This window comes from Myotis yumanensis, unplaced genomic scaffold (genome assembly GCF_028538775.1).
Source record: "Myotis yumanensis isolate MYYU_CA2020_CCGP unplaced genomic scaffold, mMyoYum1.0.hap1 SCAF_5, whole genome shotgun sequence".
Taxonomy (NCBI): domain Eukaryota; kingdom Metazoa; phylum Chordata; class Mammalia; order Chiroptera; family Vespertilionidae; genus Myotis; species Myotis yumanensis.
This window is the reverse complement of record NW_027223756.1, coordinates 57,497,653-57,513,195: the sequence shown is the minus strand read 5'-3', so window position 1 is coordinate 57,513,195 and position 15,543 is coordinate 57,497,653. Positions and strand designations below refer to the sequence as shown.

General features: G+C 41.7%; 2 protein-coding genes across 6 annotated transcripts in view; one reads left to right on the top strand and one right to left on the bottom strand.

Annotated features, from left to right (window-relative positions):
- The window catches only part of RNF175 (ring finger protein 175), a 35,355-nt gene extending 24,595 nt beyond the window's left edge, over nt 1-10,760 (top strand). The window contains exons 8-10 of one of the 3 annotated variants that reach the window (XM_070415348.1): nt 2,410-2,511; nt 3,276-3,409; nt 9,523-10,760. In XM_070415348.1, coding sequence (XP_070271449.1) covers nt 2,410-2,511; nt 3,276-3,396 — 223 coding nt within the window. In that variant the 3' untranslated portion in view covers nt 3,397-3,409; nt 9,523-10,760. Of the gene's footprint in view, nt 1-2,409; nt 2,512-3,275; nt 5,177-9,522 lie in introns of those variants that run through there. The other 2 variants (XM_070415347.1, XM_070415350.1) reach the window with 2 other exon arrangements.
- TLR2 (toll like receptor 2) lies at nt 8,020-15,293 on the bottom strand. 3 transcript variants are annotated; one of them, XM_070415345.1, is made up of 2 exons: nt 15,211-15,293; nt 8,020-10,430 (listed from the first exon to the last, which is right to left on the bottom strand). In XM_070415345.1, the coding sequence occupies exon 2, from the start codon at nt 10,412-10,414 to the stop codon at nt 8,063-8,065; it is 2,352 nt and encodes a 783-aa protein (XP_070271446.1). In that variant the 5' UTR covers nt 10,415-10,430; nt 15,211-15,293; the 3' UTR covers nt 8,020-8,062. The 3 variants fall into 3 exon arrangements, with proteins under 3 accessions (XP_070271446.1, XP_070271447.1, XP_070271445.1); XM_070415346.1 differs by lacking the exon at nt 15,211-15,293 and adding an exon at nt 11,305-11,571; XM_070415344.1 differs by lacking the exon at nt 15,211-15,293 and adding an exon at nt 11,422-11,571.
- Nucleotides 15,294-15,543: the final 250 nt, after the last annotated feature.

The following is a 15,543-nucleotide window of genomic DNA, read 5'->3' as shown; positions in this document are numbered from 1 at the left end:
GTGCAGGGAGGAACTCGGAACTATGCGGGTGGAGCCCCATGTCTGAATCTCACAGGACCAAGAACGACAAGGTGTGTTTTGCTTTGTCATCCTAGGAAACTGCTTGTGTCACCGGTGGTAATGGGTGCAGGCAAATACCAGCTTTGGTCCTGCAAAGAGGATAATGCCACAGACAGCAGGACACTGTAGGTTACAAAAGGAGGAACCAAAATGTTAGCACCTAGTTCTTGGACCATTTGGCTCCTCTACCTATGAGTTCTGCCCCGAACAGCCATCTACTGGCTGAAGGGTCTTGGATGTTAGGGACCAGTCAAGCCTGGGCCTGGAGACCAGCATGTTCTGGGAACTCCAGTAACTACTGAGGAAAACCTCATATGTGGAAAGATTGCCAACATCAAGTGCCCTGAGTGAGGCAGCCTGTGCTGCTATGCAGGTGCCTCTGGATAGCAAAGTTGTGCTTGTGCTGGCCAACAACCAGTATTTTAACTCTTTTCTAAGTACATAATACTTTATAGTGTAATATCAATTTTACAATACTACGATACACTCAGTTCAAAGCTCTGGCATTATGAGGCAGTTAAACCATCTGCCTCTTGCCTGCAAAGCCCACCTACTCAGTCAGTAAGACCCTAGATGTGCAGCGCTTATGACTCAATTCTCTTTAATCCAGAGAGATTACACTTATTCAATCCTGAGAGTAAAACACTGGATCAGATGCATTTGAAATGTAATAGGAACCTTTGCTCCAATATTTAAGCCTTAACATGTTAAGGTAAGAAACAAAGATATCCCATATGGATTTCTATGTTGGTTTTTCAGTGGGATACCTTTCCCAAAAAACTATCATTTTTAATAGAAATTTTCCAAGTCTGGCTCTAGTTTTAAATATGCCTTACTTTTAAAATGTTGGAACAGAGCCCCTGCTGCCTTTTGCAAGTGGAAATATTTTCTCTCTCCACCATTAAAAGCCCTTGGGAATCATTGTATATGTGTGCATACGTAATCCAAAATGCAGTTATCTTTAAATTTGCTTTGCAGGGAGTGTTATTAATGGCCCATTTTAGCATGAGTCATATTAGCCAGAAGCAGGCAAACATGAGTCCTACTAACAAGGCAGGGGCAGAGATCTGGGTCTTGCTCTGGAGCAAAGAAGCGTGGAGATTCTGGAGATGAAAGAGGGTATTAAAGAGGAGGTGGACTTTTCAATGCTGGCTCCAGCCCTTACAAATAAAGGGCCAAATGGGTTTTGCTTCAAATCTTTGTTATATAATGCACCACTTTATCTTCACCCAAGCATGTTGCAAAAGTGACCCCAACCCCAAGGATATACAATAGTGGAAACTCTTAGTTGCACACAGATCTAATATTGAGGAGTTATTCGCACGGCCTTGATTGTCTACACCTCCACGACCCTCCATTTGTCATGGCAGGGCCTTCTATATCATTGCTGTTCACATGGATGTGTGGTAGGCCAGGCAGTAAATCATGAGATCTTGATCTAGAAAGCCACCTTAAGATCAATGGCCATAGAAATAAATGAATCAATAGGATGGGTCTCATTGTAGGTCATCATCCTACTCAAATCAACAATGTTGCGGGTCCTGGGAAAATGTATTTGCAAAAGCAATTGGCTTTAAGTGTTTCATCCAAATATTCATGCAATACGTAGGCACTTGGGCTCTGCCTAAGGTGCTGAGGACAGAGATGAATGAGATGTGGCATATGGTCCAGAAGAGACATGGAAGCAGACCGTCATGATACAGTGTGACACATGGTGCTGTGGGAAGCATAGGGTTCACTCTCAACTTTGGAGGCAAAGGGCCAGACTTTCTAGATAAGGGGATGTATACAAATAAATGCCTAGATTTATATTTTATTAAAAACAACCAGCTCCTTATCAGTAATAAAAAAAGATAAGAAACTAATAGAAAGATTATAAGTTTATGACCACATAACTTAAATCCATCTAAGTGCCTAAGACAAGTCTGATCACATATAGTGAGTAATGCACAAGAGTAGAATAGTGGAATGCTATGGGAAATGCATGAGAAATGCACGGTAAGCTGGGCAGAGAAATGAAATGATGCATTTACATAAGATATTACCATAGAAAAGCATTTTCACATTCTTAATCTAATTTAATTCTTGTGAGGATAAAGTGAGGCCCAGAAGCTTGGTAACTCCTCAGGGCCATAAAGCTACTGCAGCTCTGACTCCAAGCTCAGTCCTGGGGGTTCCACTGTCCTGCAGGATCTCCCTCAAAAAGTGACGCGCACAATCAGGCCATGACTGACAGCCATTCTCTCACCCTCCACTCCTCCACCCCACAGATGGAATCATTTCCAGCATGTCCTCACAAAGCAAACCTTGCCTTTCACATCTAGAAGCTTCCCTAACAAGATGCCCAAGCTTTCATGAGTTCTGCATCCGAGGTTGGTGTATTGTTGGTAAAAAGCAGACCTGCCCTTACTGCAAAGAGAAGGTTGATTTGAAGAGGATGATCAGTAACCCGTATCCTTTTAAAACATAAGTTATGAAATGTTATCTTAAATGTTTCTGGCGATGCATTCCTCCATCTAAACTTTCATTATCTTCATTGTAGTCACAACAGAAAACTCTCTGTTTTCCCAAAACGCCTACCTCATCAAAACCACTTACTGGTCTCTTTTCTCCCCTGTGTCTGCTACTATTCTGGTTAGAAACTGAAGTGCCAGAAGAGACATACTCTACTCTTTATATTCCATATGTTCCGGCCTAAGGGCTTTAGCGGAAATGTGATGGGACATTGCAAAAGATAGGTAAGTATACGGAAAGACACAGAGAGAGAGAGAGAGAGAGAGAGAGAGAGAGAGAGAGAGAGAAACAGATAGCTTGGAATTTTAATTTTAAAAGCCCTTGTTCCCTGCCTCTCACCAACCCTAAATGCACTTTTAACAACGACTGCTCCCTCCCCCAATCTCCATACATGATTTTTATAGCATTGGTTATCATAATTATTTCTAATACACCTAATTTCTAGTAATAAAAGTTGATACCGCAATCCCAACTATAAAACAAGAATAAATGCAAGGGTCAAATACTGAAAGAAAGAGGAAGAGGGGAATGGCAGCATTGGAAGCCAATGCTATAAAAATCATGTATGGAGTTTTTAAATGAGCACATAGAACTATGAAAGGAAATGTGCACTCATGCCATTGCTTATATTTGCAAATGATACTTTTAAATATTTCTGCTATTTGGCCATATACAGAGCAACCTCCTTAACTGAGATTTAGCTGGGAGCGCACACACATTTTATATGGACAAATCCTGGATTGGCTTCGTTATTTGGTAGCCTGGCAACCCATGGTGATAGGAGTAGTTCAAGGCATTAACTACTCACTAGGGCTGGAATGATACAGGAAGCAAGGTGTTGCATGTTGAAATGTTTTCAAGTCCTTGATTCTACATTTACTATTGATAATCATTTTTTAATTTTAGAGATGATTCCGAGAGTTTAGAAAACGGAATAAAATTTGGTGGTCTACCTAAGGCAATTTGTCTATGTGGACAGAATTTAAAGAACTGAGCAACGAAATAAACCAACGAAGCACGCTCTGCATCTTTCCCATTACGATTGTTTTCTGATCCACACATGTGACGCGTGTATTACAAACACCCCCAAGGACATCCCTCCTCTGATTTGGCTGGTAATGATCTCATCTGTTGAGTGTTTCAGAGGTTTGCAAAGCACTTCTCACACAGACCATTTAGTGATAACTAATACCTTCTGCTCAATTCAGCATCTTCAAAGAAGCTGGCAGAGTTGTGAAGTAATCTGCGGTGGAAGGATAAGGCCTTTTCTACTCTTCGTGCTTGTGACCACTTGGCCACTTCGGCACCACTAAACCCTCCCATAGAGACAATTACTCCTGAAACCTCTACACTAGGTGCCACAGCCCACGCAGTGGGCCAGAGCTATGCCAGGTTTCCTGAGTCTGCCAAATGCACGCAGCCCACCCAGGGGCTGCACTGAAGTGGAGAGAATCACTCTCAATCTTTTGTGCAACTCTGTGTATACACACACACACACACACACACACACGCAGTCACTCTGTTGCCATACTCTGCTTCTATTTTCTTCATAGCAATTATCCATACCTGCAATCATATCATAGATTTGTTTATTGTTTGTTTTCCCTCCATGAAGGCAGAGAATTTCATCTGTTTGTTTTTTCCCTACTGTATCTCCAGCACTTGGAGCAGTGCCTGGTATGTAATAGGCACTCTATAAATATTTATTGAAAGAATAAAATAATCCGTTTGCAGGAGGGAACAAAATTAACAGAATAGCAAAGACCAGTCAGAAAGAATTAACCCATGAATGATATGTCAGACTCCCCAAAATTAATTCATTTTAAATTACTGGTCATTTGTTAAATAGCCAACGCTGTATACATAACACCAGGCATCTACTCTGTAATATTTAAAGGTATTGCATTCATAAGAAGTAGAAAAAAACACACCCACTGTCAAAAATATTGGCAATATACTTAATGCTATGCAAAGTTCCATCATAGTTTTAACAAAGAAGCACACTAGGATTTCTACCTGTTGGTAATTGGCCTTCGTGAAATTGCCCAGTGCTTCAGTGTTATGATTGGTTCAGCATCCAGATTACTAGAAGATTTAACTCTGGTTTATTTCTCTACTCAGCACACATTTCGGCAATTCAATACTTACTACATACCAGGAATGTACAAGGGTTAAGGAGATAAAACAAGATTCTTGATTTTATAGTCTTGATTTTATTGACAAATAAAAGAGCTCATAGTTGGATAAAATACTAACTAAAAATTAGTTTTTCTTCTGGAAAAGGAGCCTTAAATTGACCTCTGGCCCTAGCCAGTTTGGCTCAGCGAATAGAGCATCAGGCTGTGGACTGAAGTGTCCCAGTTTGATTCCAGTCAACATGCCTGGGTTGCGAGTTCAATCCCCAGTAGGGGGCATGGAGGAGTTAGCCTATCAATGATTCTTTCTCATTGATGTTTCTATCTCTTTCTCCCTCTCCCTTCCTCTCTGAAAGCAATAAAAATATATTTTTAAATATAAATAAAATAAATTGACCTCTGATGTATTTGCCACTTATTTTCAGTGGATGGGTGCATAAGGGTAGCTTTTAGAACAATTTAGAACCCTGGGCAAGTAAGCCAGTATGAATTTGCTTGGAATTCTGAATGACTCTCAGAGTTCAGAAATATGTTAGATAATAGCTAAACAATCTCAGGGAAAAAATAAAGTGCTATTTTTTTATGCAGTTTAAGTATTTATAATTGAATTTCAATTTTGTGAAGTTATATATGCACATATATAGAAAATAATACCATAACTAATAAATAATAATATAATAAACTCTGTGCTTTCCATATGAATAACTGTAGACCTATTTTTGCCCACCACTGTGTGTGTGTGTGTGTATATATATATATATATATATATATATATATATACTAGAGGTCCAGTGCATGAAATTTGTGCACAGGAAAGAGGGGGTGTCCCTCAGCCCAGCCTGCACCTTCTCAAATCTGGGACCCCTTGGGGGATGTCCGGCTGCTGGGATCGGGCCTAAACTGGCAGTCGGACATCCCTTTCACAATCCAGGACCACTGGCTCCTAACTGCCTCTGCCTGCCTGCTTGATCGCCCCTAACTGCTCCCCTGCCAGCCTGATTGCCCCTAACCACGTCTGCCTTGGCCCCCGCTACCGTGGCTTTGTCTGGAAGGAAGTTGGATGTCTGGAAGATGTCCGGTCAACCCAGTCTAATGAGCATATTACCCTTCTATTAGTATAGCTAGTACAGACCTATACACTACAGTTATCTGTGGTTATCTGAAGATAAAAGGATAAGAGCTGATTCTTATTTTCTTTTATATAATTTTATCTCTTTTCCAAAATTTCTACAGTGAACATGTTTAACATTCACAATCAGAAAAATATTTTTAAAATATTCCTTTAAATCTATCAATTAAGTATTAAGCTATTTTTCTATTGCTGTGCAAATTATTGCAATTCAATCTAACAGATCAAGTCCATGTTAAATGTATCTAGTTCTCATGATAATTAACATTGTGTTTAATGTAGGAAATAGAGAAGTAAAGCAAAAAGTCCATTATTGTGTTTGGTTTCTGCAGCACCTCCTCAAGTTTCCTTCTCCTGAACTTTTCCATGTTTTTCTTAGGCTGGCCACTGTTTCCGCCATAACACTCTCCTGGGAGTTTGTATGAGAGAGAGAAGTATTATGTGACTGTCCCAGGGACTATAGTCTGTTATATACTTAATGAACTTACTTCTTTGGGATATTTTTCTGTGAACAACAGGATCTCTTATATTCCTGCTAGTACCCTTAACAGAAAAATACCCATTTGTCAATCATAATACATAAGGAGATGAATTACTTTTTGGAACATAACACCCAACATCTACTCCAGGAAGCCCTGCCACCCCATGCAGCCACCTCATGGTTCTCATTCTCATGGCTTGGTCCTCTAGCCCTCCTCACCCCTCCAGAGGGAACAGTGACTTAGTGAACATTACTGTACATTAATATCTACATCAGGCCCTATGATCTCGATATTATTATCCCTACTTGAAGGCAAAATACTTTGGGTCAAGTTAAGTAACTTGCCCAAAGATACGTACCTACTAACCAGGACTTTCTGACTCCAGAGCCCAATAAACCACACAAACCCAGTTCCTGCTGAGAACTGAGTGGGGGTCAAAGGAAGTTCACTTCCTTTCACATAAGAAGGTAGTTGTACCAAATCAGTAAATAGCATGAATTGCATTAAATTTAATGTGTTATTAAATCTACGTTATAAAAAGTAACACAGGGAAATATTATCTATCTTTCAAAATAATTGTGTGCCAAATATTTTTTCTCATTATGAGGAACCTAGAGGTTTATACTAGTTTAAAAATATATTTAGCTCACAGGTACTATTATAAATTTTCAGAAGGAAAAAAAGGAAGGCCTTTTTAGAATCAGAAACAAGACCTTTCAAAGAAGCAAAAAAGCACCACGATGCCAGGGAGACAAAAGCACCACGACTAGAAGACGGGGCTGAGAGCCAGGGTCACTCGAGACAAATTAGAACTGCACCTATGGTTAGAGGCTAGAGGAAAAGGAGTCAGGATATGGGCAGCTTCTTTCAAATCCTCCTAAACTGAGTATTTTATTTACTTTATTAGTTTGATTTTCAGTGAAAAATGTAATTTACTGTATCTTGTGTTGTGTACCCTCACTCAAGTAACTATGGCTAAAAAACCTATCAACTACCCAGACAGACAGACAGACCCAATTAACATGGAAACACACGCTTTTTAAGGTAATTTGTATCCTGTAAAGTCTGATGGGGACACACAACACTTTTTTTCTAGGAAAAGCAATATTGGGGCTGGGTGACCCTAACGTTTTGCCTTTTTGACCAGGAGAGCAGCTGAGTGGGATGGCCACTGTAGGCATGGATGAGTCCACTAGCAGGGCTGACTACAGTCATTTGAAATCTTCTGTTCATCTGTGCAATTTCCTAATGAACTAAACTATTTGTTATAGATAATTCAGAAAACAATAATGGACTTAGATCCTGATTACCTCCCAGGATAAAGAAAAACCAAATCCCTTTTTTTTTCCAATCGGCTAAGCAGTTTTTATAAAACAGCACTCTAGATAAAACTTGAACAGTTTTAGTAAGCAAATCCTCATGTGGTTTATATATACTTGTGTCAGAATGGACTTAGTTACAGCTAGTGATATAAAGATCACTACCAGCCTTGCCAGCCTGGCTCAGTGTTGACCTATGAACCAGGAGGTCAAGGTTCAATTCCCAGTCAGGGCACATACCTGGGTTTCAGGCTCCATCCCCAGTTGGGGGGAGCGTGCAGGAGGCAGCCAATCAATGATTCTCTCTCATCATTGATGTTTCTATCTCTCCCTCTCCCTTCCTCTCTTAAATCAATAAAAATACATTTTAAAAAATAAAATAAAGACCACTGCTAATCCAAGACTGGCCTTTAATGAAGGATCTTAGGACTTTATTGCAGTTCTCAAATTTAACCAGAACCCCTCCTGCTGGGTTTCATCAGTGGGCCACTCCAGGTAGGTCTTGGTGTTCATGATCTTGCGCAGCTTACAGAAACGCTGGGGAATGGCCTTCTTCTCCAGGGGCTCCAGCAGAACGAGAATGGCGGCATCGTTGTTCTCATCAAAGAGGCGAAAATGGGAGAAGTCCAGTTCGTACTTGCACCACTCGCTCTTCACAAAGTTCTCGGAAAGCACGAAGATGGTTTTGTGGCTCTTTTCGATGGAGTCAATGATGTTGTCAATAATCCATTTGCCAGGAACAAAGTCCCGCTTATGAAGACACAGCTTAAAGGGAGGGTTGAAGTGCTCCAACTCCTGGACCATCAGGTTCTCCACCCAGTGGGAATCCTGCTCACTGTAAGACACAAAGGCATCATAACAGAGGTCCCTCTGGGGGGCTCGCTTGGGCTTCCTTTTGGCCTGGAGCCAGGCCCACATCATTTTCATGTACCACAGGCCATGGAAACGGTGGCACAGAACCCCAGCGAGCAGGATCAGCAGGAAAAGGGCACAGCATACGGCAGACACCAGAGCCACCCTGTGGCACTCAGAAGCCGAGAGATGAGTGTCCTGCACCCGCTGGCCCCGCACATGGGATGGAGAATCACACAGGTAGTTTTCTGGCCAGTCGATCAGGACTTGGGCCAGTGCTGGCTGCCCCTGAGTGAAGGACAGGAATTCACAGGAACAGATGAAATTGTTGCTGCCGGCTTCCAAAGTCTTCAGTTTTTGAAAAGAATCAAGTTGCTCCTTAGAGAAAGTATTTATTGTATTTCTGCTGATTCTCATGACTAGTAACATGGGTAAGGAGGAAGCATCAGGTAGAGTCTTCAACTTATTTCCGGAAATATAAAGTTCTCTGAGTTGTGGCATCGTCAACGAAAACGAACTGAGGCTGTTGTTGCTAACATCTAAAATTTCCAGTGTCTGAGGAATGCATTTGGTTAAACTCTGTATTCTTGTACTGGATAAGTTCAAACATGTCATCTTTTCTGGCCACTGACAAGTTTTAGATATAGGATGGAAATTATTCCTACTGATATCAAGGTTAGTCAGACTTTTCAGAGTAAGCAAAGTTTCTCCGGTTTGTTCTAACGATCTCAAATGATTCTGCCTTAAAATTAAGGTTTGCAGGGAGGGCCAGGCATACTCACAGGCTGAATTTCTCAACGAGTTTTCAACTATTAAGTTGCCACTGAGGTCCAAATATTCCAACGATTTTAAGTTTTGCGAAAGTAAACAAGGAACTAGGAAAACCTTACTGTTTTCTATTGTGATTCTTTTAACTGTTCCAGTAAGTGAATATAAACTCCTCAGATCATAAAATGAGTAAAAATGTGGAATATACAACCTCCGTATTGTTAATGTCTCTATTTTACTGACATCTTTATTTGTGTCCATAGCAGGGTCAAAATCACCAACTCCATCAAGGGTGCAGCTATCAAACTCCACATCTAATATGTCAGAACCATAATTCAACAGTCTCACCATCTCATTAAAACTTTCATCCGTGATTTCCACATTTCTAAAGGTGAACTTTTTAATTGTCTTGGTTTCATTGGTGGATACTTTTGAAAAACGGAAAGTGCCCAAACGAGTATCTCTCAGTTCCAAATGTTCCAAGGAACTTACAAGATCTACAAAAATCTCCGGCAAGAAAGCAGGCTGCTTCATATGAAGGATCAGGTGGCTGATGTTCTGAATCACCTTCAAACTGTTTGCCCCATACTTCTGGAGATTGGAAGCATCAATCTCAAGTTCCTTAAGAACAGTCAGCCCAACAAAATCCTTTTCCTGAATTTCAGTGAAGTGGTAACTGTGTCCTACCTTTAGGATTCGCAAGTTGGTGAGATGAGAAAAAAGAGGTGTTTTCCCGAGTGTTTTGTAAGGGTTTCCCAGTAAGTTTAAGAAGTTCAAGGAAGTCAGGGGCCTGAACCAGGAGGCTGATAAATTAGGTAAGAGATTATAGGATAAGTCCAAATGTTCCAGACTCCCCAGGGAGAAAAAGGAATCTTCCTCTATCGTGTCAATGTTATTGGATCCCAGCCTCAGAGCCTTGAGGTTCACACACATCCGCAGGTCGCTGTTGCTGACATAGGCGATCTTGTTGTTGGACAGGTCGAGGCTCTTCACGGTGTCCATGAGCCCTGAGGGGATGGAGATTAAAGATCTGGAGTGGCCATCGCAGATCCCAGTGGGGTCACAAGTCAGAGAAGAAGCCTGATCAGGGGCCCCTTCCTTGAACAGGCTGATGACGGTCCCCAAGACCCACAGTGTCCACAAAGCATGTGGCATGGTCCCGTGATTCAACCTACAAATAAAAGAGGCTCAAGTGAGTGATTGTGGTTGAGAGCATATTGTATACATTTACCATGCATTGAGTAACCTTGCTGAACTAACTTAGTAATTCCATAGTTTGTAGGTTTAAAAAAACATTTTCCTATGTATACAATCATATCAGCAGCTAGGTGATGGTTTTATTTCCCTTTTCTAAATCTTATACCTTTATTTCATTACTGAATGTTGAATTTATCAAATTCTTTTTTTCTCCCTGTATCTATTGCTATAATAACATGAATTTCCTCCTTTACCCTGTTAATAAACACTGATGATTACATTAATCATTTTCAGTCTTAAGATAATTTTGCATTTTTAGAATAAACCCAAAATTAGTCTGGATGTATTAAACTTTTTATATATTTCTGGATTTTATTTACCAATATTTTGTTTAGAATCTCTGCATCTACATTCAGAAGTTAAATTACCCTATAAATTTTCTTTCCTTTAGAACTCAATAAGGCCACCTTCTGAGCCTGCAGTTTTTGTTGTTCTTGTTTGTTCGTTTATCTTGTTTTTTTTGTGTGTGTGAAATACATTAAACTTATTTAACAGCTATGGAATTATTCAGATTTTCTTTTTCTTCTTCTGTCAGTTTTGGTACATTGTGTTTTTAAATTTTCAAAGTTTCTGACAGTTACTTATAATGTCCTCTTATTATTTGTCTGCAGGACTTATAATGAATTCCCCTATTTTATTCCTTAGATGAGTTATTTGTGCCTGGTTTTTTTGAAGTACCTTGCAATTTTGAATTATTTTATTGGCATTTTCAAAAAAACCAACTTCTCACTTTATAGATCCCCTATTTTCTATTCATGAATTTTAGCTTTATATTACTGTTTCCTTACTTCTGCTTCCACTAGATTTTACTCTTCTTATTCTAATTTCTTGAGGAACATATTTGCTCATTAATTTTCAGCCATTCTTCATTTCTCATATACCCATTTAAGTTCATAAATTTTCACCTAAGCATTGGTTTAGCTGTGTCGTCCATGTCTCATTCTCTTCTGTTCTTTCCATACTTTAGTCTTTTCAAATTCCAGTCTAGATATTTTCTTCTGAAAAAATTTTCTAGTTTATTATTCTTTCTTTGGCTGTGTTTAATCTACTGTTAAATCCATCCACTGCTTTTAACTTTGTTGGTCATTGCAATTTTCATCTTTATAATTTCTATTTGGTTCTTTTTCTCATCTGCTATGTTATTTTTTATAGTTTCTGATTCTCTGCCAAAATTTTCTGTATTGTCTTCTATCACTTTGAACACAGTAAGCATACTCCGGTGAGCTGCAGCACTTTTGACAGACAGCCTTGAAAGAAAGGGGTAAAGATTAAGGTCGGGGCAGTCATAGATGAGACCACTAAGGCTGAACGATAGGAAAACAAATCTTCATAGAGCCTGCAGCACAGCTTTAATTTGTCTGGATGGCTCAGACAGTCTTAATCTCTGAAAATGAATTAACATGATTTCTGGAATGCTAGTGCTCATGGATATCTGCAGAAGCAAAGGACATTTTCTAGAAGATAACATCATTTTAGGCCTCAAATGTCTGTCTACAAATTTTCGAAAGGAATTTTCAGTACACAATTAAAAAAACAACAGCAATCCAGGTAATAAAGGAAGGAAGATAATAAATATGAAAAGAGCAGAAACATGAGACAATAGAAACTAACCCATAAAGACTATTGATCTAGTTTTATTCCTACGTCTAAAATCAACAGGATCAAGATGAGACGGTTATTACTACTTGGTACTATATTTATTCCATTGTGTTTCTGGTTAATCCGTTATTGAAAAAATCCTCTCAGTATAACTGTACTGGGCAACCAAAATTCTTTTATTTTTTTTCCACTTTGTAATACATAGTACAGATCTTAAGAAATATATATTCGTTTTTGGCTAAGAGTTAAGGTCAAACACATCTATTTTTAATTTTTCCTGGCCTTGTCTCTTTAAGATGTAAAATTTATAAGAACATAGATCTTGGACTGTTTCATACAAATATTATATGGTACCTATAGTATGGTGAGTTTTCAACAATAATAATTTTTGATGATGCTAAACCTACAGTTAACACTACAGAACTTGACACTTAAGTTCAGAGTAACTTTTCTCTCCTTTTCGTTCCTCAATACATTGCAGCATGGGGCAGAGAACTCAATGGAAGACACCGAGGAAGGAAAAGGCAATAGCTAACGTTAGACTGTAGGGAGTCATCTCTAAATGAGGGATGGGGGTCTGGACAAAGTCTAAAAACCACCTGCTTGAAGAATTCAGAAAGCAGACAGGGTAGCAAGGAATTATTCGTCCAAGACCCAGGGGAGGATGGAAGTCTGAGAAGCCTGGCATTAGAGGCAAATTATGCTGCAGACATCTGCTGACCCAGATTAGGGAGGAACTTGAAACCCTGTGGCCCACAGTGAAACCACAACTAGATATCCACATTAGGGCTCGGGCTGTGATGCCTGGGTGAAGAAGGAGCGGAGAAGGGACTTGTGGCCCAATGCATGTCAGAGAACTGAAAGTAGACTCTCCATAAATCCAGGTTCAGGAAAAAGGCTTCTGATAATGTAAATATCTGATATGCAGGATGGTCTTAGGCGACCCCTGTGAAAGGGTCCTTCGACCGCCAAAGGGGTCACGACCTACAGGTTGAGGACCGCTGCCTTAATTGAATGGGAATCTGAAAAAAATCTCTGCCCTCTGACCCAGAGTCAACCTGCCATGTATGCTGGTATAGATCCAAATATTAAAAGATACAATAACTAAAACATTTTCAGAATTGAAGAGAAACAAATGCTCCCAAATTACAAATGCATATTGAATCCCAACAAAAAGACCAAAAAGAATTTCTCACCTAGCCCAAAAAATGATGGAATAGTATGTTCAAAGGCCTGAGAAAACATACCTGTCAACCTAGACATCTATGCCCATTTAAATGATCATTCAAAGGCAAAGATGAGATAGATATTTTCAGACATTCATCAACTAAAAGAGAATTGTTATCCAGAGACTCTCTTTGGTTAAAGTACCCCAAAACATATGTTCCTTAGCAATATGGAAAATGAACCTGAAAAGAGTAGGCTGCAAAAAGAAAACTTGAATTTTTAACAAATGCACTCAGAAAACTCAGATGTGGCTTTCCAGTATGAGGAAAAAGTAATGTACATTTTAACTAATAATGTGGGGAAAAACAATTTTGACAAGTCTACTATTTGGAAGGAGTAAATACAACTTGTATTTATCAAAAGATCTTTATGAGGAGGTCACACCCAAGATGCCATATACAATCATTAAAATCAAAACAAGATATTTAACCAGCCAAGCCAAATTGTTTGTTGTTGTTGTTATTGTTAATCCTCACTCCCTGAGGATATTTTTTCCATTGAATTTTAGAGAGAAAGAAAGGGAGGGAGGGAAAGAGGGAGGAGAGAAAGAAAAAAAACACTGATGTGAGAGAGACACATCAATTGGTTGCCTTCCCCACGTGCCCCCATAGGTGGGGATGGAACCTGCAACCCAGGGAAGTGCCCTGGATGGGAAATTGAACCAGAGACCCTTTGATGCATGGGCCAACGACCTAACCACTGAGCAACACAGGCCAGGGAAGCCAAGCCAAATTCCTTTTTTTTTAAATGCAAAAAAATTAACTGTTAGCTTAGAAACTTCCAAAACATGCTATCGACTTCTGGCATTATAAAAAGTTTAAAGATGCAAATGTTCTCTGCTTAAAACAGGAAGAAACTTAAAATACGGGTGAATAAGTCATTTTCAAAAAGTCACGATGTTTGCTATTTCCCTTTTTTTTTTTTGTCTCTACTTTCAAATCATGGCACCCTACCTACCAGTTGCTTTTTGGTAAAGATCTGAATTAGTCAAGTTCGGCTAAGACCTTCTGCAAGATTTGAATCATCTCAGATTTGAATCCTCTCTTCCCCAGGAAAAAACTTGATCCTGGCTTGCACCTAAGTTCCAAACAAAAGTTCTCATTTGCAGAAGTTGAAGAAGTTGAAAGGGCAACTTCAAAGCATTCTCATTTTAAAAACTGTTTAAACGCTCTCTGTGATGTCCTCGTCCTAACTGATGAGATACGATCATATCTGGCTTAACTCAGACACGCTAAGGATGAAGGAACGCGGAGGGGCTTGGAGACCACCCCCCGAGCAGAGGCCAGGCTCGGGTCAGGGAACGAGAGTCCCGAACCTTCCCCACTTCCGAGCCCCCGTGACCAAAATCCACCCCCTGGCAGTCTGTTCCCCGCGGTTAGCAGGCAGCACAGGCACCTGCCCCCAGGACGCGCAGGTGCCGCCTCGAAAGCCCTCACCTGGCGGGTCCCTCCCGCTCGGCGGAAAGGGCGCCCGGGCCGTGGGAGGGCGGCCCTTGGGGACGTGGAAGCCCCAGCTCGGGCAGGGTCACCGCCCACCTCGGTCCCCAGAGAGACGGGGCCCAGCGCGAGCCACCCCCGGGGCCTCCGAGGGTGCCAGGGCTCTCGGCCCGTTTCTCTCCGGTGCCCGGTCCCTCTCCGGTGCCCCCTGCTTCCCCCGGGGGCCGACCTCCGCCCGCCTTCGCCCGTCCACTGCCCCGCGTGGGGCCGCGCAGCCCGGGGCGCAGGAGCTCGAGGTCCTCCCGGGCCAGGTGCGCTCCTCGCCCCCCACCCCGGCCCAGGTCCCGGGGGCCGCGTCTCCCCTCCGCCCCCGCCCGACGCGGTCAGGGAAAGGCTGCCGAGCCCCGGCGCCGCGAGCACGGCCCGACGTACCTGCGGGACGCGGGGCCTCCTCCAAGTCGCGCCTTCCGACCGCCTCCCGAGCCGATCCGCCTTCGGGCTGCCTCCAGCCCGGACCCGCCTTCTGACCGCCTCCCGACCGGACCGCGGGCTCAGGGACGAAGCGAGGGGAGGGCGCGCGACGGGAACCACCCGTCCGCCCGGGGCGCGCCGCAGCGGGGAGGCGCCGACCCCGGTCCGCGCGTCGGGCCGCTGCGCCCGTCCTTGTCCGCAGCTCCGTCAGGTGACCCGGACCGGGGTCGCGGGGCAGGAAATAGAACCGAAATGCTGGAAACTCCGTCGTCGTGGGATTGCCCGAATCACAGG